General features: G+C 40.7%; 1 protein-coding gene across 1 annotated transcript in view; it reads right to left on the minus strand.

Moving 5' to 3' along the window:
• Positions 1-22,332: 22,332 nt before the first annotated feature.
• The window catches only part of SPDL1 (spindle apparatus coiled-coil protein 1), a 30,745-nt gene continuing 29,169 nt past the window's right edge, over positions 22,333-23,908 (minus strand). The window contains exon 12 of the mRNA XM_055421791.2: positions 22,333-23,209. Within this exon, the coding sequence (XP_055277766.2) occupies positions 23,062-23,209 (148 nt within the window). The 3' untranslated portion in view covers positions 22,333-23,061. The remainder of the gene's footprint in view (positions 23,210-23,908) is intronic.

Below are 23,908 nucleotides of genomic sequence, written 5' to 3' on the forward strand. Positions count from 1 at the left end.
GTCCTGAGGGGAGAACAAGCTTTAAGCATTTGAGAAATTAAGAAAGAACCAGTGTTATGGGACTGTAGTGACTGTGTGGTAGGAGATGAGCTTGGAAATTAGAGAGGAACTGGATCATGTAGTACCTTGAAGACCACGGTGAGGAATTTGAATTTTACTCTAAATGGACAGGCCCGTAAAAAAGAGACAAGCAGGCCCTGGCATTCACGGGTTGTGGTGGTCTGTTGAACACCAATAATTGCTCAGAACATTAACATCAGACAAGGCTAACTTGTGACCATGATGCATAAAGACAAAAACAGGATGCAATCATGGTGAAACAGAAAAATATGGACATTGTAAAAATCACAAACATGATCAAATATCTCCCTATCATGGTTAATGTGTCTGCTACTTTTTTCTTTTAATCAGTTTCAATTTTAGCTTCATTTTATTCTAACCTTTAGATGAGATTTATTAATACATCTAATCACAGGATTAAACTTGCTTCCTTAAATATTACCCTATCATCAACATAAGCCCAAATCCTATAACAAAGTCCCTTCTGACAGACTCTATGGCTCCCCATGCTCAAAAGCAATAGACTCAATTTGTTCTATTTTATGTGTTTTGCTGGTGGTCTTTTGATGAAAGGCACTGACAAAAGTCAGTGGAGGATTTTAGGTAGGAGGTGATATAATATTTTTTTAAGAAAACTATTCTCATTGGAAAATAAACTCTATTGGTCAAGAATAGGAACAACAAGACCAATTCAAGGCCTTTTCAGCATCCAGGGGAAAGTGATGATACATTGGGTCAAAGTGATAGGGCAAAGCAGGCAAATTCGATATATTTCACAGGTGGCGTCAGCAGGACTTGCATATGAAGTAGATGGGTCCATAGAGAAACACAAGTAGACAGCCAAGGACAGAGATCCAAAATAAAATTAGCCAAAACAAGACAGAAACCTACTTCTTATCACATAAATTCTCAGTTGTCATCGCAGATCCATGAATTTGGCAGGGATGCAAGATCCATCCTTCCTGCTATCCCACCATCCCTCAGGTTTGCAAACATTAAGTGCATGACCCAAAATGACATACCACCACCTCCCCATGCCAGCCTGCAGGAAGGTAGACAGGGAAGAAGAGGACATATCTGGGAAGCAGCACTCATCAGTTCTGTTCACGTTCCTTTGACCAATATCTGGTTCCACAGCCACACCTCATTGCAAGGAAACATGGGAAATTTCTAGCCTTTATTCTGCATGGTCATACATCCAACTAAGGTTTTCCTGGTGGCTCAGAGGTAAAGAGTCCACCTGCCAATGCAGGAGGCACAAGTTCAATCCCTTGGTCAGAGAGATCCCCTGGAGAAGGAAATGGCAACCAACTCGAGTATTCTTGCCCGGGAAATTTTGGACAGAAGAGCCTAGCAGGCTACAGTCCATGGGGTCTCAAAAGAGTCAGACATGACTTAGTAACTAAACAACAACAACTTAACATGTCCAATTAAATGGTCTCTTACTGTGGAGAGTAGGAAAACAATTGTTGAGACGGTGTAGAGGAAAGACAAAACCTGGTTGAAGCTAGTTAAGGAGAAAATATAAGAAAACAAAATGGTTAAGTATAAGCAAATCTTTTAAAGAGTTTTACTAGGAAGAACAGATAAATGAGGTGGTAGCTAGAGGAGAACATAGAATGAAGAAGTTAAAAGAGGTGTGGTGGCCATTACCTTTCAAATCTCCCACTGTGAAGAACACAGTTGACTACAGGCCCAGGTTCTATGTTCTGAAAATCTTTCTTCACAGTCCTAAGAGTATACTCTTCCATGGGCTGCTCACAACCAGTGACCAGGAGTGGAGGGAGAACAAGACAGGCATGTCCCTTCATGACATAAGACTCCCCTGACTAGTGGCTTTAGCCTCAGGACTCCCCCCTGGGTGGGTATCACCAACACTTTCCTAGAGTTGCAGTTCAATCCAAGACATTTCACTGTCTCTCCTTCCTTCCTTCCTTATTTCTCTCTCACCTTCACAGGGGTCATATCTGCATCATGATCTGATGGCTCTTCCCATTTTCTTCCCATCTTCTCTCACAGGAGCTCTGTGAAGAAAGCTCCAGTACAATTTTTGCATATCTAGTTCTTTTTTGGAATTAGCTTCTTGGAAGACTGAAGGGATGCACGAAGAGATGCTGGCGCATGTTTGTAGCCTTATGGAAATAAACCCGGCATAAGGGGTCAATGTGCTCGTGCTTAAGGGAGAGGAGGTCATTACAGGTAGATGAGATGGAACGGGAAGCATGTTTTTAGATGGGCATGCACAGAATCAACTTCATAAATACGGGGGAGGCAGAAGACATGAGCGCAGGTTCAGACTAAGGGGCAAATGCAAAAGAAGGAAACAGAGTCCTTTTCACTTTGTTTCAGCATACCATGGGAGGTAGGATTGTGTGCTGGTGACAGGTGGATTCTGTAGTCAGCCTGGCTGGATTCAAAGGTAAATTTCTGTCAGTACTAGCTATGTGACTGTTTCTCTTTCCTCATCCTGAAAATGGAGCAACTTCACAGCATCTACTTCAGAGAGTTGAGAGAACTACACGATAATACTTGAGAGCACATGTAGAGCATTACTATTTAGCACATAAGCATGAAACAAATGTTAATTATTATTTTCTTAATAAAATGTAATGGTCATCAGCTGAGATAATTAAAGACATTAAGGGAAAAAGAAGTGAAAGTTATCTTGAAGAATTGCAAACAAGCACTCACAGGCTGTAATATTAAAGCAACAAAGTCAAGATGATTGAGTGGTTTTCTTCTGCCACGTTCAGCCATTTGGGCACAGACTTAAATTAGACCAAAGATTCACCACTCTGGCTTCAGTCAGAATCACCTGGGGAGTTTTTAAAACTTAACTCAGGCACTTCCATTTTAAAACTTAACTCAGGTCCAATGGCTAAGACACCACACTCCCAGTGCAAGGGGTCTTAGGCTCAGTCCCTGGTCAGCAAACTAGATCCCACATGCTGCAATTAAGAGTCTGTATGCTAGTGACTGTATCGGAGAAGGCAGTGGCAAGCCACTCCAGTACTCTTGCCTAGAAAATCCCATGGACGGAGGAACCTCATAGGCTGCAGTCCATGGGGCTGCGAAGAGTCGGACGCGACTGAGCGACTTCACTTTCAATTTTCACTTTCACACATTGGAAAAGGAAATGGCAACCCACTCCAGTGTTCTTGCCTGGAGAATCCCAGGGACGGGGCCCTCTATGGGGTCGCACAGAGTTGGACACGACTGAAGTGACTTAGCAGTAGCAGCAGCAGCATGCCACAAGTAAAGATCCATACTGCATACTGCAACGAAGACCAAAGACCCCGCACGCTGCAACAAAGACCCAGCAAAACCAAACGAACAAATAAAAACTTAACTCATGTCTCAGGTCCTCTCCCCATCACCCATCCCATTCTGATTGATCTGGTCAGTGGTGGGAGTTTAGCAGACTTTTAAAGATACCCAGGTGATGCTAATGTGCAGCCAGAGCAGAGAAGTACTGGAATAAGGGATGAGCTTAACGGAATGAAACTGACTGGGGTTTAACTGAAGTTTATCACTTCCCCTTGGGAATTCAGAGGCACGCTCAAGAGAGTGATTGATTATGGATAACAGAATCTAAGTTAGTTAAGGGAAAAATTAAAGACTTTCATGATGGAGAGTGCAGAACTGGTAGAGTCCAGGGCTTGGAGTTCCCACTGGAGTCGAAGTGTTGGTATGGAAGGGACTGTGCAGCTGAAACAGTTCATGATTATACATCTTTATCCCAAATGCCAAACACACTTACTGCCCTCATGTGTTCTACTACATAAACAACACCAAAATTTAATTCAAGTACACCATGAGAATTATTCTCTTTTTGATGACTCTTTTTCAAAGTCCAGTCCAAGAACTTATTATTTGAATCTAATTGACCTAAAGTGCTTTTGTTCTAAAAGGATCACCATGTTGGAAGCTAAGTTATAGAGAACAAAATCTACTCTAAGTAGGAAGTCATGCATTACAGAGTATTAAGCGCATGACAGAACTGATGAGGGGGTTGAAGCAACAGACGCTGGATTTCCAGGAATGACTACTTACCAAAGCTACACTGTGAAACTAGGCTTAGCAATTTTTATAACTGTCAAGGTTGATGTCCTCCGTCTGTGGTAAATCAGTGAGATAAAGAGCAAAGTCCAACGATTAAGAGAGTTAACCAACATAGACCAATGTAATCCTTATTTTTTCTTCACCCTGCTTCTTAAGTGAGATGGAAAAGTGCTAATAAGTGTTTGAAACTATGCTTCATTGTATAAGATGTCACAAAGTAAAGAAATATGCAATTTTATTTCCAAGAGTTTTTGGTCAATAAAATGTTTAAAAATAACATTCTCTTCCTAAATAAATAAATGTGGCAATAAAAGAGTTATTGGTTACTTTGTCAAATAAAATGCTCAATATATCTTTGTTATCCTAATAGCTTTTCAGGTGGGGTATCTTTAAATTTAAAACAATGGGTCTAATTGTTAATCTAAAAAAATATACAATAAATACTATTTTCCTTGTTATTACACCTCTTTTTCCAGGTCAGCACTTAGATCCATTGCTCTAAATTTTAGAATATTTCACCTGAAATTTTATGGAACATTTTAAAATGTAACTGTTTATACCTAAGTTTTTCCTATGTTCCCCATCTTCATGGACAGTTTTCATAGTAAAAACAGTTCAGGTCAACTCTCTTCTCTTTACTTGTAATACCCGGAATCAATGTGAAGGTATTTTAAAATGATGGGGAGGGAAGGTTTCACAACCAGAATCCAGAAGAGATGTAACAGATTATTCATGTTAAGAAATTCATTGTAACCGGCTAGAAACAAACAAACACTGTTTCAAAGAATTATCTCTTCAAATAACACAAATCACTTTTTTTTTAGGTTATAAATTTCACCATACTTATTATCTTTTGAATTATTCTTTGCATGTGCTTCCTTTTAATTTTTTTTAACTTTTCTTTGATTTTTTTTTCCTAATAAGATGTCTTTCAAGACTCATGGGAAGTACTATTATTATTAAAAAGAATACTAGAGGTGGGGTCAAAATTTCTGGATTTAAGACTGAGTTTTAAAAGAAAATTACCTTGCCTTATATTTACATCTGCAATATACTTAGAACTGACATTTGTGTAAGGTAGGTAGAGATAGGGATCAAGATTTATTTTTTCTCTGTATGTTATGCAAATTGATTCAGCTTCAGTTTTCAAAAAGTCTACCCTTCTCCTTTGTATCTGTGGTTATTTTTTGGCCACAAACCAAATGAGCAAACATATCTGGCTCTGTTTACGGACTCTTATTCTCTTTCTTTGATAGATGTCCCTATGTTTGCATTCATATCACACTGAATTGATTATCATCTTATAACAGGTCTCTGTACCTGGTAGTATAAGTCCACTACCTTTCTTCTGCTTCAAAATTTTCTTGTATATTTTTGGCTTTTTATCAGTTCAGTTCAGTTCAGTCGCTCAGTCGTGTCCGACTCTTTGCGACCCCATGACTTTTTATACTTCCATATAAATTTTAGGATCAACTTTTCACGTTCCAGGACAAAAAATAGCTTGCAAGGAATTTTACTGAAACTGTGTTTAATATTAAGATCAATGTGGAGAGAAATGATGTCTTTACTATGGGATCCCACTATTTATTTAGATCTTTAGTTTTTCTCCATGATGCTTTGTCATTTTCAGTGTAGTGTCTTTTTACATCTTTTCATTGACTTTAGCTCTAGGTATATGATAAAATTTATGCTATTGTAAATAGTTCAATTTGAGCTTTTTAATTTCTATTTGTTTTTACCTGGTATAACTGGCTTTTCAAAAAATTGATCCAGTTTTCAATTTTAGTAGTCTATCTACAAAGCATTTTAGTTTTTTTTTTTTTTGTACATACTGTCATAACATCTTCAAATAATGACATTTTAAAACCTCTAATTTTAACATAATTTCAGACTTACAAAAAAGTTTCAAGAATATTAAAAAAAAAGTACATTCTTTACCCAGATTTTCCAAATGTTAACATTTAACAACATTTTCTTAATTATTTCCCTTTTGATGTATATACATGTTCTTCTGAACCTTTTGAGTATAAGGTACAAAACATGATGCCTTTTTTCCTTAAATATGTCACCATGAATTTCTTAAAAACCAAAGGCAGCACAATGATCAAATTCAAGAAAATAACATTGACCAAAATGTTAATGTCATACCATCAGCTAATCAAATGCTAATTATCCCATTAATGTTTTCTATTGCAAGAGAATATTCCATATGGCAAGCTGTATTCACTTGTAATATGTATCCTTAGTCTCTTCTAATCAGGTTCAGTCCCTCCACCTTTACTTTCTCTTCATGATCTTGGCATTTTGAAGTGTATGGGCCAGTTTTTGAAGAGAATGTCCCTCAGTCAGACCTTTAGGATATTTCCTCATGATTAGAAGCAAGTTATGCAACTTATGGCAAGAATACCATGATTCCGATGTATGCTTTCCTTACTACTTTACATCAGGAGGCACATGCTATCAATTTGTCTTGTTACTGCACCGGCAAAACCCAATGGGGTTCCTAGGAAAAGTAAGATGGGATCTAGGTGATTTAAATAGTTTAACCTCTTCTTTCAGAGAAGGCAATGGCAAGCCACTCCAGTATTCTTGCCTAGAAAATCCCATGGATGGAGGGGCCTGGTAGGCTGCAGTCCATGGGGTCGCTAAGGGTCGGACACGACTGAGCGACTTCATTTTCACTTTTCACTTTCACACATTGGAGAAGGAAATGACAGCCTGCTCCGGTGTTCTTGCCTGGAGAATCCCAGGGACAGGGGAGCCTGGTGGGCTTCCGTCTGTGGGGTGACACAGAGTCGGACACGACGGGAGTGATTTAGCAGCAGCCTGGTGGGCCTCCGTCTATGGGGTCACACAGAGTCGGACATGACTGGAGTGACGCAGCAGCAGCCTGGTGGGCCTCCGTCTATGGGGCCGCACAGAGTCGGACATGACTGCAGTGACTCAGCAGCAGCCTAGTGGGCTCCCGTCTGTGGGGTCACACAGAGTCGGACACAACGGGAGTGACTCAGCAGCAGCAGCAGCAGCCTCTTCTTCTGGGCTTACTCTAGTCTCACTCGCCTGTGGGGGGCTGTGTGCAGCAGAGGTCTTGCACCTAGCCCATCAGATTAGAGCTCCTAGTGTACAAACGCCATTCCTGACACCTGGATTTGGTGAGCTGTGTGTAGAAGCACTGTGCAAGACACTTCAAGTCAAGATGGCAATGCAGGCAGTGTGCGGAGGCGCTGCGCCTAGCACTGCAGTCTGAGCTGCCTTGAGCAACACAGCTGCGCCTGCCCAGGAGGACTCTGGCCACTCCCCCCATTGACAAGAACCCAGGATGCAGCCCCACCAGTGAACTCTTGGGGAGAACATGTACGCTGCAGTGGCTCCCAACCCTTTTGACACTAGGGACAGGTTTCGTGGAAGAAACAGATTGAGGGGGGGTGGTTTCGGGATGGTTCAAGCGCATTACATTTGTTGTGCACTTTATTTCTAATCTAACGTGAGGCACCATTCAGTGGCCTGGGGGTTGGGGACCCCCGCTCTGGCGCAAGTTCAAACCTCTTATTCTTTGATTAAAGACTAAAGACTTCCTTTGCTTCTGAACCAAACTTGGTCTCATTCTATTGGTTCCAAAGACACTGGGCAGGAGAACCCTTGTTGGGGACTGACTTGGAGTGTCAATGACAAATTTGGGCACCCCAGAAGTGACAAAACATGGCCTTTTCCGCTGCACTTATCCCGTAGTCTCTGGGCTCAACTTAAACTTTGGGAGGTTCAGGTGAGAATGACTGCCTCTGATCTCTGAGTTCCCTCTTGAGGGGAGGAGCAGTCTAATCCAGAGCACTCTGCCTGGCAACCAATACCCAGGTGTGGTGCACACACAGTGCAGCCCCCAGAGTCATCTGGATTGTGCCCCTTGAAATGATTACACTGCCACATGGCTGAGCATCAGAGACTGAAACTCAATGATGGCCTGCCCACTGCTCCAGCTGGCTTTTCCAAGGTGCCAGACACCAGCTGACAGTGAGGGACAAGAGGGAGCCACAGCAGTCTTGCATGCTGACTCAGCAGCAGTGCCATCCTCTTGACCTCTGTACAGGCAGGAGAGGCCACATCAGGGCCGTTCTCCTCACCAGACTCCAGGGCTCACAGCAGTAGCATTCTCCACTGTCCCTTTGAGTTTGATAAAGGCAAGGGGACACTGATCCTTCGAGGACTCAAGCCAATGGCACAGGTCCAGTGTGCTTACAAAGAGGATACAAGTTCTTGGGTAAGCTCTCAAACTCAACAAGGGGCCAGGCATCCCAATGCTTAGACAGTGCCAAGGTGAGGGGCTGTGTTACCATAAGAACTTTGAGACCAGATCCAAACTTAAAGTTTACAGTCAGACCATTACCCGTGAGAAGAAGCCACAGTGCTCCAAAAGAGCCAAAGGACTATGAATCATAGGGGTTACTGTACTCATGGGGGAGGCTAGTGACCCTGGCCAGGGGGACTGTATACATATGTGTATATATATATATATATATATAAAACATTGTGTTTATTTGCATATTGTCCACAAATAGACACAGTACTATATTTAAAAAGGGCTTCCCATCCCATGGACAGAGGAGTCTGGTGGGCTACAGCCCACTGGGTCATGACAGAAGTGACTGAACGCACACACATTTAAAATAGCTAACCAACAAGGACCTACTGTATAGCACAGGGAACTCAGTTCAATATTCTGTAATAACCCCAATGGGAAAACAGTTTGTATAAGAATGTATACCTGTATGGGTATAACTGATTTACTTTGCTGTACAGCTGTGACTAACACATCCTTGTTAGTCAACTCTACTCTAATATAAAATTAAAATAAATTAAGAAAAAAAAGTCTCCATAGTAAAGGTAACAGCCACAGTGGCGACAGTGCCCAACTTCAACTTCAGTGGCCTCAACTTCAAACTGTTAGAAAAAAATTTATATTTGAAGTAGGCTGGGTCTTTAAACCCCATACAAAAATCTGTTGACCACCGAATTGCCCTGGATTACCTGTTAGCTGACCAGGGAGGGTCAGTGTGCTCACAAATACATCACGTCTCTGTTATGTCAGTGCAAGTGTCCTGACTGGAGAAAGTGCAGACAGGCCACTGGGAAAAGCAACTTGGCTAACAGAAGCCAGCCAGGCTCCTCCAGTTGAACAAATTCGGAGTAGGATGAAGCAGGCTCTCCCCAGCTTCACTTGGTTTCTACCTTTTCTGAACTCCTTAATAACCATTGTTCTCTTGCTGACATCTGGGCTGCGCATTTTAAATTGTCTGGTCCTTTGTTTCCAAAAGGATAGAATCTATAAAACTCCAGATGATTTTTACTCAGGGATACAAACATTTAGGACTAAAGCCAGTGACGATCAAATGTATCTAAAGGTGGCTGAAGGTGAAGAAGGAATTCATAGGGCCTGGACTCCATCTTAGGCCTGTTCATGCTGATCATGCTCCGCCACCTTTCCAATGGGCTCTGAACTCTGTGTTTAGTGCCTATGAAAATGACAACAGAAGGATAAGACCCCCTCCAGACAGGGGAACCTTGAAGATCATATCTGGGTTACTCATTGCCTAAGAGAAAACATACACTAATCACCCCTTCCTCCAGACAGGCCGTAAATTTTTCTGTATCTATCAGAGTGTAACCTCGGGCTTACTGATTATTAGCTAACTGTTTGACTGAGCACATGAGCACATAGCACGTGAATGATGGGGTTACTGGGGTTGTATTTTCCTTGGTTTATGTAAGTCTCAAGGAATTTGGGGTGGTGGGTTCAGACACGTACACATGGGGTATAAAAGATTTTCACAAAAGCTGGTTGGGGTCTTTGGCTAAGAGGAGACTCTGCCTTGGGCCCACTGGTGTAATAGACTGCACTCCACTATCGGCATTGTTCTTCTGAGTGAGTTTGTTTCCTGGAACACGTGGCTACAACAGAGGAAGTTCTGTTCCTCTCCCCAGGGTACGACTACACCCAAACAGAGCAGAAACAGTAACAGAAGATAGGCCATCACCCCCCCACCTTAGTGTCCCCCAAGAATGAGGAGTGGGACAAGATGGAGAAGGGGTGTATCACCAGCAAATCTAGGTAATAAGGTTTTAACCTGTTCTTTTAGGCTTAGTCGAGTTTCACTTGCCTGTAGGGTGCCCTGTGGAGGCCAGGCATCTAACACTGGATTAGTGTTCTTGGTGTAAAACCACTGCTCTGGACATGTGAGCTCCGGGAACTGTGTGCAGAAGTGCTGCATGCAGCGCCCCAAGCCAAGATGGCGGCACCGTGCAGAGAGCGCCTAGTCAGCCTGCCTGGCGAGAGCGCCACCTGGCCCTCCTCAGGCTGAGCCTGTGAGGCGCCCCCTGAGGGCCTTTCCTCAGAGTGTATACTCCAGAGCTGGAGCTCCTACCTTTCCATTCTGGGATCAAAGAGAAACCTTTTTTTGTTTTTGCCTCTGAGGCAAACTCAGCCTCACTTCTATTGCCTAGAACACCAAGTAGGAGGACCCTTGTTGGGAAAAACTAGGAGGGTCAGTAACTTTCCTGGTGATGTTTACACTGATCATTGATTAGGGTGATGTCCTTTAACTTTTCCACGTGAAGGTTACTAGTTTTCCCCTAATAAATGTTTTGTATTTGTGGAGAGATGCTGTCAGTTCAGTTCAGTCACTCAGTCATGTCTGACTCTTTGTGATCCTATGAACTACAGCAGGCCAGGCTTCCCTGTCCATCACCAACTCCCGGAGTTTACTCAAACTCATGTCCATTGAGTCAGTGATGCATCTAATCGTCTCATCCTCTGTCATCCCCTTCTCCTCCCGCCTTCAATCTTTCCCAGCATCAGGGTCTTTTCCAATGAGTCAGTTCTTCACATCAAGTGGCCAAGGTATTGGAGTTTCAACTTCAGGATCAGTCCTTCCAATAAATATTTCCTTTAGGATGGACTGGTTGGATCTCCTTGCAGTCCAAGGGACTCTCAAGAGTCTTCTCCAACACCACGGTTCAAAAGCATCAATTCTTCAGCACTCAGCTTTCTTCATAGTCCAACTCTCAACCCATAGCTTTGCACAGGTGGACCTTTGTTGGCAAAGCAATGTCTCTGCTTTTCAATAAGCTGTCTAGGTTGGTCATAACTTTTCTTCCAAGAAGCAAGCGTCTTTTAATTTCATGGCTGTAATCACCTCTGCAGTGATTTTGGAGCCCCCAAAAATAAAGTCTCACTATTTCCACTGTTTTTCCATCTATTTGCCATGAAGTGATGGGACCAGATGCCGTGATCTTAGTTTTCTGAATGGTGAGTTTTAAGCCAAAGTTTTCACTCTCCTCTTTCACTGTCATCAAGAGGCTCTTTAGTTCTCCTTCACTTTCTGCCATAAGGGTGGTGTCATCTGAATATCTGAGGTTATTGATATTTCTCCTGGCAATCTTGAGTCCAGCTTGTGCTTCATCCAGCCCAGCGTTTCTCATGATGTACTCTGCATATAAGTTAAATAAGCAGAGTGACAATATACAGACTTGACATACTGCTTTTCCCATTTGGAACCAGTCTGTTGTTCCATATACAACAGACCTGCATACAGATTTCTCAGGAGCCAGGTCAGGTGGTCTGTTATTCCCATCTCTTGAAGAATTTTCCACAATTTGTTGTGACCCACACAGTCAAAGGTTTTGGCATAGTCAATAAAGCAGAAATATTCTTTAACTTATCATACTTTTAGTCCACTAGTTTTAGTATCATTTATTGACAGTTCTTTACTGAAACACTATTATAATAATTACCAAATAGAGATTTTTAAAATTCTATCATTCTTTCCACTTTTATTAAATGGGATTCTACTGTGAGAAAAAACTTTTCCTTCATTATGTATTCATTCATGGATTTATTCATTTATTTAAAACAATATGGGCTCATGATTTCCTCTTTTACACAATAGTCTATAATCCATTCCTATTATTCATTGAGGGCTTCCCTCATGGCTCAGTGCTAAAGAATCCGCCTACCAATGCAAGAAACACAGGTTCAATCCCTGGGTCAAGAAGATCCCCCAGAGAAGAAAATGGCTACCCACTCCAGTATTCTTGCCTGGGAAATCCTATGGGCAGAGACGCCTTGCAGGCTACAGTCACGGGGCAGCAAGAGTCAGACACAACTCAGTTATTCAGCAACAATCATTTATTTTGATGCTCAAATTGTCCTAGATTTGGACAGCAGGAGTCATCATGATGCTTCCATCATTTTGTGACCATTTTCCTACTTTTTCAGACAAGATGTTTAGGGCTTATCTCATTCATTCTCAATCTAATCCTGAAAGTAGCCAGTTCTGAAAGAAATGGTTCATATCAGTGCAGAATGACATTAACAAACCAAGATCTGTATGCTAAATGTGTACATGTGCTTATTGCTACTGAGATGTTATTGCTTCTAGGGTTCAACAGATAGACTTGGAAATATACAAACACTTATGTGTAAGTGTATATATATGTGTGTGTATGTATGACTATATGTACTTGCATATATGTATGTGTATATGTAATTGCATATCTTCATTCTAATTTTTAAAATCTATCTCTCCAAAATCATGAGTTTATACTGACACCTCCAATTCCAATCCCACGTCACAGGTTCATTTTTAGCCTCCTTTTTCATTAATCTAGTTTCCCCCTTCATTCATTTTCACTTCTTTGTGAGAAATCTAATTATCCACAACACATTGTTATTTGTTCAATCCTATAGTCCTTTTGCAAAAGTTTCCCCACTCATCTTTTGTTGGATGATCCTCAAGGAGGGTTCATAGGCACAAAAATCACTGAATTTTAGCATGCTTAAAACAGTTTTCCTTTGGTCTTGATGCCTCAAGGATAGATTCAATGAAAATAAGACAGTTCACACACTTTTTTTCCTTAAAAATTTTTTTTAAACAATGCTGAAACATTTTTCTGAATGCTGTTTTGGGGAAGTATTATATTATCTCTGTAAGTTATTTGACATTTTCTGCTTGAGTTCTGAAGAATTTTTCTCTATTTAAAAACCCTAAGTCTGTTCTAGATCAGTTTTCTTAGTTTCGAGTGTTGAGTTATACTTTGCTTCTCCTTCAAATGGCTTTTGAGAGGGGGAGAACATGAAGTTCATGAAGCGGTCTTGTTTCATTTCCTTCACGTAATAGATTTTTACAGCTTTAGTCTGTGTCATCAAAATTCTGGAGTACTTTTACAAAGTTCCTAGTCAAAGGGTGCCCCCTTCTGTCAGTGCAGTGAAGTATAGAGTCTTTCATAAAGAATTTTTGTTCTCAGTGATGGGGGAATCAGTAGGAAGTTCTGAGTCCAATAATATTATGGTTGTTCAAGTTGTTCAAGCTGAATTTAAAAAAGACAGAGGAACCAGAAATCAAATTTCCAACACCCATCAGCTCATTGAACAAGCAAGAGAGTTTCAGAAAAATATCTACTTCTGCTTTATTGACTATGCCAAAGCCTTTGACTGTGTAGACCACAACAAACTGGAAAATTCTTAAACACATGGGAATACCAGACCACCTTACCTGCCTCTTGAGAAATCTGTATTCAGGTCAAGAAGCAACAGTTGGAACTGGACATGGAACAACAGACTTGTTCCAAATCAGGAAAGGAGCATGTCAAGGCCGTATATTGTCACTCTGCTTATTTAACTTATATGCAGAGTACATCATGAGAATCGCTGGGCTGGAAGAAGCACAAGCTGGATTCAAGATTGCCAGGAGAAATATCAATAACCTCAGATATGCAGATGACACCACCCTTATGGCAGAAACTGAAGAAGAACTAAAGAGCTTCTTGATGACAGTGAAAGAGGAGAGTGAAAATATTGGCTTAAAACTCAACATTCAGAAAACTAAGATCACGGCATCCAGTCCCATCACTTCATGACAAATAGATGGGGAAACAGTGGAAACAGTGAGACTTTATTTTTTCTGGCTCCAAAATCACTGCAGATGGTGACTGCAGCCATGAAATTAAAAGACGCTTGCTCCTTGGAAGAAAAGTTATGACCAACCTAGACAGCATATTAAAAAGCAGAGACATTACTTTGCCAACAAAGGTCCATCTAATCAAAGCTATGGTTTTCCCAGTAGTTATGTATGGATGTGAGAGTTGGACTATAAAGAAAGCTGAGCACTGAAGAACAGACGCATTTGAGCTGTGGTGTTGGAGAAGACTCTTGAGAGTCCCTTGGACTGCAAGGAGATCCAACCAGTCCATCCTAAAGGAAATCAGTCCTGAATGTTCATTGGAAGAACTGTTGCTGAAGCTGAAACTCCAATACTTTGGCCACTTGATGTGAAGAACTGACTCATTTGATGCTGGGAAGGATTGAAGGTGGGAGGAGAAAGGGATGACAGAGGACAAGATGGTTGGATGGCATAACTGACTCAATGGACATGAGTTTGAGTAAACTCCGGGAGTTGGGGATGGACGGGGAGGCCTGGCGTGCTGCAGTCCATGGGGTCACAAAGAGTGGGACACGACTGAGCGACTGAACTGAACTGAACTGAGCATTATGGTGCTTTTGTCTTTGAAGGCACCATGCTTTCCCTTTTGTTTCTTTTCCGTTCATTTTTCAGTCTGCAAAGGGAGCCCATCTCCTTTTTAATAGTGGGGAGCTTGGCTAACACGACAGAGTAGGAAGACCCTGTACTCACCTCCTGTCATGGGCACGCCAGAATGACAACATTTAGGGCAACCATTGATAAGAAAGGCCAGAATCTGCCAGAAAAGATCTCCTACAACTAAAGATATAAAGAAGAAACCACAAGACAGGTAGGATGGGCAGTGTACAGGTAGACTCACAATCCATATCTGGAAAGACAATGCACAAACAGGGAAATTAATTACAATTGCAGACATTCTCCCCAAAGAAGAACGGGTCTGAGCCCCACATTAGTCTCCCCAGCCCAGAGGTCCTTGACTGGGAAGAAAAGACTGCAGAATGCTTTTGCCTTGAAGGCTAGTAGGACTTAACTTCTGAGAGACCGAGAAGGCTGTAGGAAACAGACTCCACTCCTAAAGGGTGCACACAAAATCTCACATGTTTAGGATCCAGGAAAGAAGCAGTAATCTGAAAGGAGCCTGAGTCAGACTCAATTGCTGATCTTCGGGGGCCTCCTGGACAGACAGGAGGTAACTGGAGCTCACCTGGGGACATACACACTGGAGGCAGCCATTTTGGGGAACACATTCTACCACATGGACACTGGTGCTGGCTGCCATTTTGGAGTCTTCCCTCTACTTCATTAGCACTGGGACCCAGCCCCACCCACTAGCTTATCCTCAGCAGTACTGTGACACCTCAAGGCAAGCAACTAGCTGGGCAGAAGGCAGGCTGCCTTAAGAGCCCCTGAGCCTACAGCCACACCAAGATTCAACCCTGTCCACCAGAGAACCCAGAACTTGGCCCCAAGACCTGGTGTGCAGGCACTAGCCTAGGACCCCAGGGTCCAGTAGCCAGAGACCCTGGGACCCAGTTCTTCCCCCTAGTGGACAGGCACCAGCCCCAGCACCCACTGACCTCCAGCCCTGCCCACAAGCAGACTCACACAATTTTATAGTGATTCTCAAAATCAGGTAGTACATTTTGTCCAACTTTATTCTTCATTTTAAGTTTCTCTGGTTGTGTCAATTCATTGCATTTCCATATAAATTTTAGAATCACATTTTAAATTTCTACAATAAAGCCTGCTTGAATTTTCACTGAGATTGTATGGAATCCATAGGCAAATTTCAAAATTCAGGTTTTTTGCTTTAGATGTTTTGAGACTCTCTTGTTAGGTGCCTCTTGGTTAATTGTTCTACCATCTTGATAGATTGACACTTGTCCCATTATATAATGTCTTCTTGATATGTAAATTCATCTAATAAGGGATCTTGGGAATTTGGAGGCTAAAGTAGAAAAAATAAGCCCATGAAAGGCAGTAACACACAGTAAGCTTTACTGCATGGCACCTGGACAGGACTGCCTGAGAAAGTTCCTCACAGCATAAGACTATCTAGAGGCTACAGGTCAGGAGCCACCATCCAGAAGGTGATAGCAAGGGAACTCCTGGGGAAGAAGGGAATTGGAAAGAGCTCACATGTCGAGATGATGTTGTTAAGCATAATAACATGGCAGCCATCTGTATGTCTTCCTTAGGAAAATTCCATTCAGGTCTTCTATTTTTTAATCAGATTGCTTTTTTTTTTTTTTGTCATTGTATGATTTCTTTGTATGTTTTGGATATCAGTGCCTTATCAGACATATGATTTGAAATATTTTCTCCCCTTCAGTAGGTTGCTTTTTCATTTTGTTGATGGTTACATTTGCTGTGCAGAAGTTTTTTAATGTAATATAGTTCCACTTGCTTATTTTTGCTTTTTTAGCATCTATTGAGATGATCATATAATTTTCATCCTTCATTTCAGTAATGTGGTATAGTACTTTGACTGATTTGTAGATGCTGAACCATCCTTCCATCCCTGGAATAAATCAAACTTCATCATCTTATATGATCCTTATAATGTATTGAATTTGACTAGTTAGTATTTTGTTGAGGATTTTTGCATCTATGTCCATCAAGGATGCCTTCCCTTGTGACTCAGTGGTAAAGAATCTGCCTGCCAATGAAGAAGATGTGGGTTTGATCCCTGGGTCAAGAAAATCCCCTGGAAAAGGGAAATGGAACCCCACTCCAGTATTCTTGCCTGGGAAATCCCATGGACAGAGGAGGTTTGGCAGGCTACAGACCATAGGGTTCCAAAAGAGTCAGACACAACTTAGCAACTAAACAAAAACAGCAACAACCATCAAGGATATTGGACTGCAATTGTCTTTCTTTTTTTTAAATATGCTATTGTCCCTTTCTCTCTCCTCTTTTCGGGATTCCTATTATGTGTATGTTGCTATCTTTGATAGTGTCTGGTAGGTCTTTTAAGCTCTGTTCATATTTTTTTCATTGTTTTCTGTTCTTTAGCCTAAACAATCTCAATTGGCCAAATCTGCTGCTGAATCTCTCTAGTTTCTCATTCATTATTATACTCTTCAACTCCAGAGGTTTTATCTGGCTCCTTTTAAGACTTTCCTGGTAGCTCAGTGGGTAAAGAATTTGCATGCCACTGCAGGAAGCACAGGTTCGATTCCTGATCCAGGAAGAGCCCTTGGAGAAAGAAATGGTAACCCACTCCAGTTTTCTTGCCTGGAAATCCTCATGGACAGAGGAGTCTGGTGGGCTACAGTCCAAAGAGTCAAAAAGAGTCGGATTCAGCGACTGAACAACAACTTTGGCTTCCCAGATGGCATTAGTGATAAAGAATCTGCCTGTCAACGGAAGAGAGAAAAGAAATGAAGGGTCAATCCCTGGTTTGGGAAGATCCCCTGGAGGAGGGCATGGCAACCCATTCCAGGAGTCTTGCCTGGAGAATCTCATGGACAGAGGAGCAGATGGGCTACAGTCCATAGGGCTGCCCAGAGTCACACATGACTGAAGTGACTTAGCACACACATACTTTAAATAATTTTCTCTTTGTTGGGAGTTTCTATTTGGCATTGCCGGTCCTTTAGATCTTTGTGCATGCCTTTTATTAGTTCTCTGAGCATATTTTAGATTGTTGATTTAAAGTTTTTATATCTGAGCTTCCTCCTGGATGGTTACTAATTTCATTTTTCCTATGTATGGCTCATACTCTTGTTTCTTGCATGTCTTGTGATTTTTGTTGGAAGTTGACCTCTTTGACCCACTTCCTGGGTCAGGAAGATCCCTGTAGAAGGAAGTGGCAAACCACCCCAGTATTCTTGCCTGGGATATCTCATGGACACAGAACTATACTGTGACCATGCTGGAAACCTGATTCTCCTCCCTCCCTAGTTGGTTGTTGCTCCTTGTAGTTATTGCTCCAACTTTTTAAATGATTTTTCTGAACTGATTTTGTAAGGTCTGTGTTCTTTGCTGTGTTTAGCTGCTGAAATCTCCATTCCATTAGGTTAGTGATCACCTGGTGTTTCATCGGAGATTTCCTAGAATGCCCAGATTCAGCTGATTTTTCTTAATTAATTGTTCACTTTATTGCTGTGAATCCTTGATTCTTTTTCCAGAATCTAAAAAATTTGGTTCTGACTGTCCTTGCCAGTTTATTATCAGATTTTGTAGAGGGACAGGCTTTTGTTGTTTCCTTTAAAAAGCAGAGACATTACTTTGCCAACAAAGGTCCGTCTAGTCAAGGCTATGGTTTTTCCCGTGGTCATGTATGGATGTGAGAGTTGGACTGTGAAGAAAGCTGATCGCCGAAGAATTGATGCTTTTGAACTGTGGTGTTGGAGAAGACTCTTGAGAGTCCCTTGGACTGCAAGGAGATCCAATCAGTCCATCCTAAAGGAGATCAGTCCTGGGTGTTCATTGGAAGGATTGATGCTAAAGCTGAAACTCCAATACTTTGGCCACCTCATGCAACGAGTTGACTCACTGGAAAAGACTCTGATGCTGGGAAAGGTTGGGGGCTGGAGGAGAAGGGGACGACAGAGAATGAGATGGCTGGATGGCATCACCGACTCTGTGGACATGAGTTTGAGTGAACTCCGGGAGTTGGTGATGGACAAGGAAGCCTGGCGTGCTGTGATTCATGGGGTCACAAAGAGTTGGACACGACTGAGAGACTGAACTGAACTAAACTGAACTGATGCACAAGTCTTCTCTGATATCACCCACTATTTTATCTAAGAAAAAGAATGGAGATTCTATCTACCTACTATCTACATCTGCTATGTAGAAAGACAAAAAAAGAGAGAGAAACCATGAAATTTAAATGGTTCCTGGTGGGAGGGGGTAACAGTTATAGAAGCTAGATTTTCTTAAATAAACCTCTTGTAGATTTTACTTTGGATCCACATATTTTGTTGTTTAGTCGCTAAATCATATCCAGTTCTTTTGTGCTCCCATGGACTGTAGCCCGCCAGGAACCTCTGTCCATGGGATTTCCCAGGCAAGAATACTGGAATGGGTTGCCATGTCCTCCTCCAGGGGATCTTCCTGACCCAGGGATCAAAGCCACATCTCTTATGTCTTCTGCATTTGGAGGCAGGTTCTTTATGACTAGCGCCACCTGGGAAGCCAGAGTTGTTGTTCAGTCATTTAGTTGTGTGACCCCATGGACTGTAGCCCAAAAAGCTCCACTGTCTTTTGCATTGGCAGGTAGGTTATTTATCACTGAGTCACAAGGGAAGCCCCCACATATTTTAAATAATTATAAAAAAAATTAAAGGATTACCTAAACAAACTATTCTTTGAGTCATAAAATTGCTAAAGTCTAACATTTATGTGGATAAGTTGAGATTTCAACTCAAGCAGTTTAATAACAGATGCTACAATAGTAACTATTATGCTAAACTAGATAGTATTGAGACATAACACAGGCAAATTACCTAGCAAATCAATAAACATTAGCACCCTCCCACCAATACCTTAGGGGCTTCCCCGGTGGAGCTAGTGGTAAAGAACACACCTGCCAGTGCAGGAGACATAAGAGAAGCAGGTTTGATCCCTGGGTCAGAAAGATCCCCTGAAGGAGGGCATGGCAGGCCACTCCAGTGTTCTTGCCTGGAGAATCCCATGGACAGAGGAGCCTGGTGGGCCACAGTCCACAGGGTGGCAGAATCAGACACTACTTAAGCAACTTAGCACACATGCATACACCGATACTTTACTCGAGGCAAGAAAGCATAATTACTCTGTCATCTTTGTTCTAGGCCCATACACAGGGCTTATTATGTCTAATCAGTGAAAACAATAAATCAAGGCTATGATTATAAACATCTGACCCTCAAGCCACCTTTGACTAATGATGAGGAAAAAAGTGCCTATTTTTAATAGTTTCACATTTTCTATATATATAAAAATGAAGGTTTGGAAAACATTATTTTCGATCATGTAAACATACACGAACACTTCCCTTGACTCCAACTTGGATACCCCACAGGGACCTGAAAAAAAGTGTTCATCAAAACTGAAATACTTTCCACCCCTATTTTCTGTTACCACAAGTAATCCACATGTAGCAGATATATTCCTTTCTCGCAGAGAACCACATCCTATTTTGCCAGCAACTCTTCACCACTTTGCTTCTTTAAATAATATTGCAACTCCAACCACTACTCTGCATTTCCACTGTTAAAACTTTTATTTCCTACCTGGTCTACCAAGTGGCCAAACTAGCTTTTTACAGTCTCCATTCTTATCTTTTTCTAAATTCATTTTCCATTATGCCCCTAGAGTATTTTTACAGAAAATAAATTGAGCATTCAACCCTTTAAATTTGTTCAGTAATTGCTTTGCTTCTATTGATTATTCGGTTGCTTCTCGTCAATTTTTCAAAACATTTTCCTAAAAGACCCAAGAATCAGCAGAATTGTTTCAGTCTCAATGGGTGATAAGACAGAAGCTGGATGGATAAACTTCTCTTGTCATCTCTATTCTTCAACCTTCAAACACACTTGCTCATTTTGTTTATAAATCTGTTTGTAAAACAGATTTCCCTAACTTGCACTCTTCATGGTTTTGCTCCTAGCCATCTCTTCAGATTCTGTTTACTGTTACAATTTTCTTCACAAGCCCTATACACCCAGCCATTTCAGTCTTCAGTTTGCTGAATTAAAGATGTTGTTTCATATTTTTATTGGTTGAACAGCTATTTCTTCCACTTGTAACACTATTCTCTGTGGCTTAGGAAACCTCTGAAGCAATGTTTAGAAATGATAAAAATTTAAAAAGCCCCAAGTCAGTTTGTTGTTTTCCTTCTTGGTTCCTATAGCACTCTACACACACTTATACGTCTACAACTCACCTCATTATTTACTAACACTTGTAACCTTGGAGCACTGAAGAATTGATGCTTTTGAAAGGTGGTGTTGGAGAAGACTCTCTTGAGAGTCTGGACTGCAAGGAGATCACATCAGTCAATCCTAAAGGAAATCAACCCTGAATATTCATTGGAAGGATTGTTGCTGAAGCTGAAACCCCAATACTTTGGCCACCTGATGCAAAGAGCTGATTCATTTGAAAAGACCCTGATGCTGGGAGGGATTGAGGGCAGAAGGGGATGACAGAGGATGAGATGGCTGGATGTCATCACCGACTCAATGGACATGTGTTGGGTGGACTCTGGGAGTTGGTGACGGACAGGGAGGCCTGGCATGCTGCGGTTCATGGGGTCGCAGAGTTGGACACGACTGAGCGACTGAACTAAACTGTGACTTTGGACAAATAACCTTTGATACCTTGATTTCCTCATCTGTAAAATGAGCATCAGTAGGGTATATCTAGCTCAGAGATGTTGGAAAGGTTAAATGTGGTAATATATGAAAGGATTTAAACAAGTGCTTGGCACATTAGATATATTCAAATGTTAGATGTAACTATGATTACTAGTAATACCACCAACTACCACTATTCATCTATATGGGTCTATTAAACTGTGAGCTCTGAAAGCTTATTCTTGTACCACTAGCACCTAACTCATGACAAAAACTCGGTGTTGGAAGGAACTGATCTATATTCTATAATATGCAAGGAAAATGGTGGTCATTCATTATTATCCTCAGGTTAAAATCATTTGTTTTCTAGTGCCTTCAGCTACTTTTTATAAGAAATATTATTTCATACGAAACTTGTAACTTCTTTATAGTATACTTTTTGTAACAAATTTAGTTTACTATTCAGTTTATTTAGAAGGGAGAGGCAATTTCTTTTTACCTAATATACTTCAATAGACTTATCTAATTAACCCAATGTGATGGTTAAGGATGTGTCAATTTGGTTGAGCTATGAAGCCTAGAACTGTTGTCACACATCATTCTAGACCTTTCTGTTCGTGCTTTTAGATGAGATTAACACTTAATTCTGTGGCCTTTGAGTAAAGCAGATTTCCCTCTGGAATGTGGGTGGGCCTATGCATGTAATTAGTTGAAGCCCTGGATAAAACAAAAGGCTAACGTCCCCTGAAAAAGGGCAACTTTTGCAGCAGACAGGTTTTGGACTTAACTGTGACATCAGCTCTTCTTTGGGTCTACTGCCTGAGAGGCCACTCTGTAGGTTCTGGACTTGTCAGCCTCCTTATTTGCAAAACGCAATTCCTTAAAATAAATCTCTCTTCTCTCGACTAATATACCACTGGATATATACAAGAAATTAAGTTACAGACCAGGCTATATTTACTTATAGGAAAAAAGTCTTTATTTGGAAAGTTTAGAATTGAAAATACACATTATGTGTGTGCATATACATATATATATATATACACAAAAATTATATGTACCAGGGAATTAAGAATCCCTGGTTTCATTTTTCTTCTTTTATTCCCTTTGATAACACACTATAATCTATACAGAATAAAAAAACAAAAAGGAGATAAATTATAGTAGCTTTATTTTAAATTTCAAAATTGTATTTTTCATGTAATCCAAACAAAACTTAAATCATGTAGATGAATACAAAGATGAACATACATGCTTTAAACACTGACAAAATCTAGTTACAATATATTTTTAAACAAAGTTTTCTATTTTCACAACATAGTGAAAAACTACATTCATAAAAACGTACATAGGAAAATATAATAATGTGTTCTCTTTTCAAGTATATATGGCTCTGAAGGTACTTTAATAATCTATATACAATGCAACCAACAGATTTATAATAACACTTTCCTTCAGTTAATAGTCTATTCACTGTGATTCACAGTTCATCACTTAAGGAACTCTCTTGGTTAGAATCACAATCACATTTTGAATGTTTGGTCAAAGCATGAAAATACCAGTTCCTGGCACAATGAGTAGAAGGAAAATAGGCTTCAAGAAGGTATCCTCAGATAAAGACAATCTTTAAGCTTCAGAGCAATCTCTGGGGCAAGTGGTACCTTATTCTCATAAAGGAAAAGTCTTTACTGCTGAGGGCACTGGGTCTCTGGAGTTGACTTGGAGGATACATGTACAATAGGGTGTGATTTCTTACAAGCTGCTTTTTCCAGTTTCCTTGCAGTTTCTTTCCCTTGTTTAACTTCTGTCTGAAGCCTTGATTCAGCAGCTAACCTATAGGCATTAAAGCATCCATTCTGAATTCAAATATGGTCAGGAAAAATTAAAGAAGAAACAATCCTATAGTATAATGGATCTCTTAATGAGACAAGGTGATTTTTTTAAGAAGAAAAATTACAGTTGACTGCAATACCATTAAAAAAAACTAAATCACTGCCTCGCTAAAAACATTTTCTATCAATAGGCTTAATTTTTCAAATGTCTAAAGAAATATCTTTATGGCTGATAAAAAGTCATGGCAAAGTCTAAAATAAAGAATTAAAATATAATGATACCTATCATGATAAGTATATCCAACAAAAAATGTTTAATGCTAGAGCACTAGATTAATGTTAACGTGACTCAACAAAAGGCAAATGCAAGATAAAAATTAACAAGGAATCCTGGGCTGCATGCATGAATAGATATCTAAATATCTCATTAAAAAACTCGAATTTCAACTAGCAAAATACTAGTTTAAGAAAAAAATAAACAATGAAGAAACATTTTAAAGGGCCTATACAGATATTTTATAGCAAGAGCATCAATTAAATTTATAAAGCATGCAACAGTGAATCTCCTAATAGAAGCCATGTTTATTATTATAATATTATCATAGGATTGTGTCTAAATTAATCATGCAGAGGGCAAAAGGCTGGAAACATCTGAAGTTAGCAGACAGACTCACATACACACACACACACACACAAAAAC

Source organism: Moschus berezovskii, chromosome 18, assembly GCF_049115385.1.
Source record: "Moschus berezovskii isolate FMDL1 chromosome 18, NW_MosBer_1.0, whole genome shotgun sequence".
Taxonomy (NCBI): Eukaryota; Metazoa; Chordata; class Mammalia; order Artiodactyla; family Moschidae; genus Moschus; species Moschus berezovskii.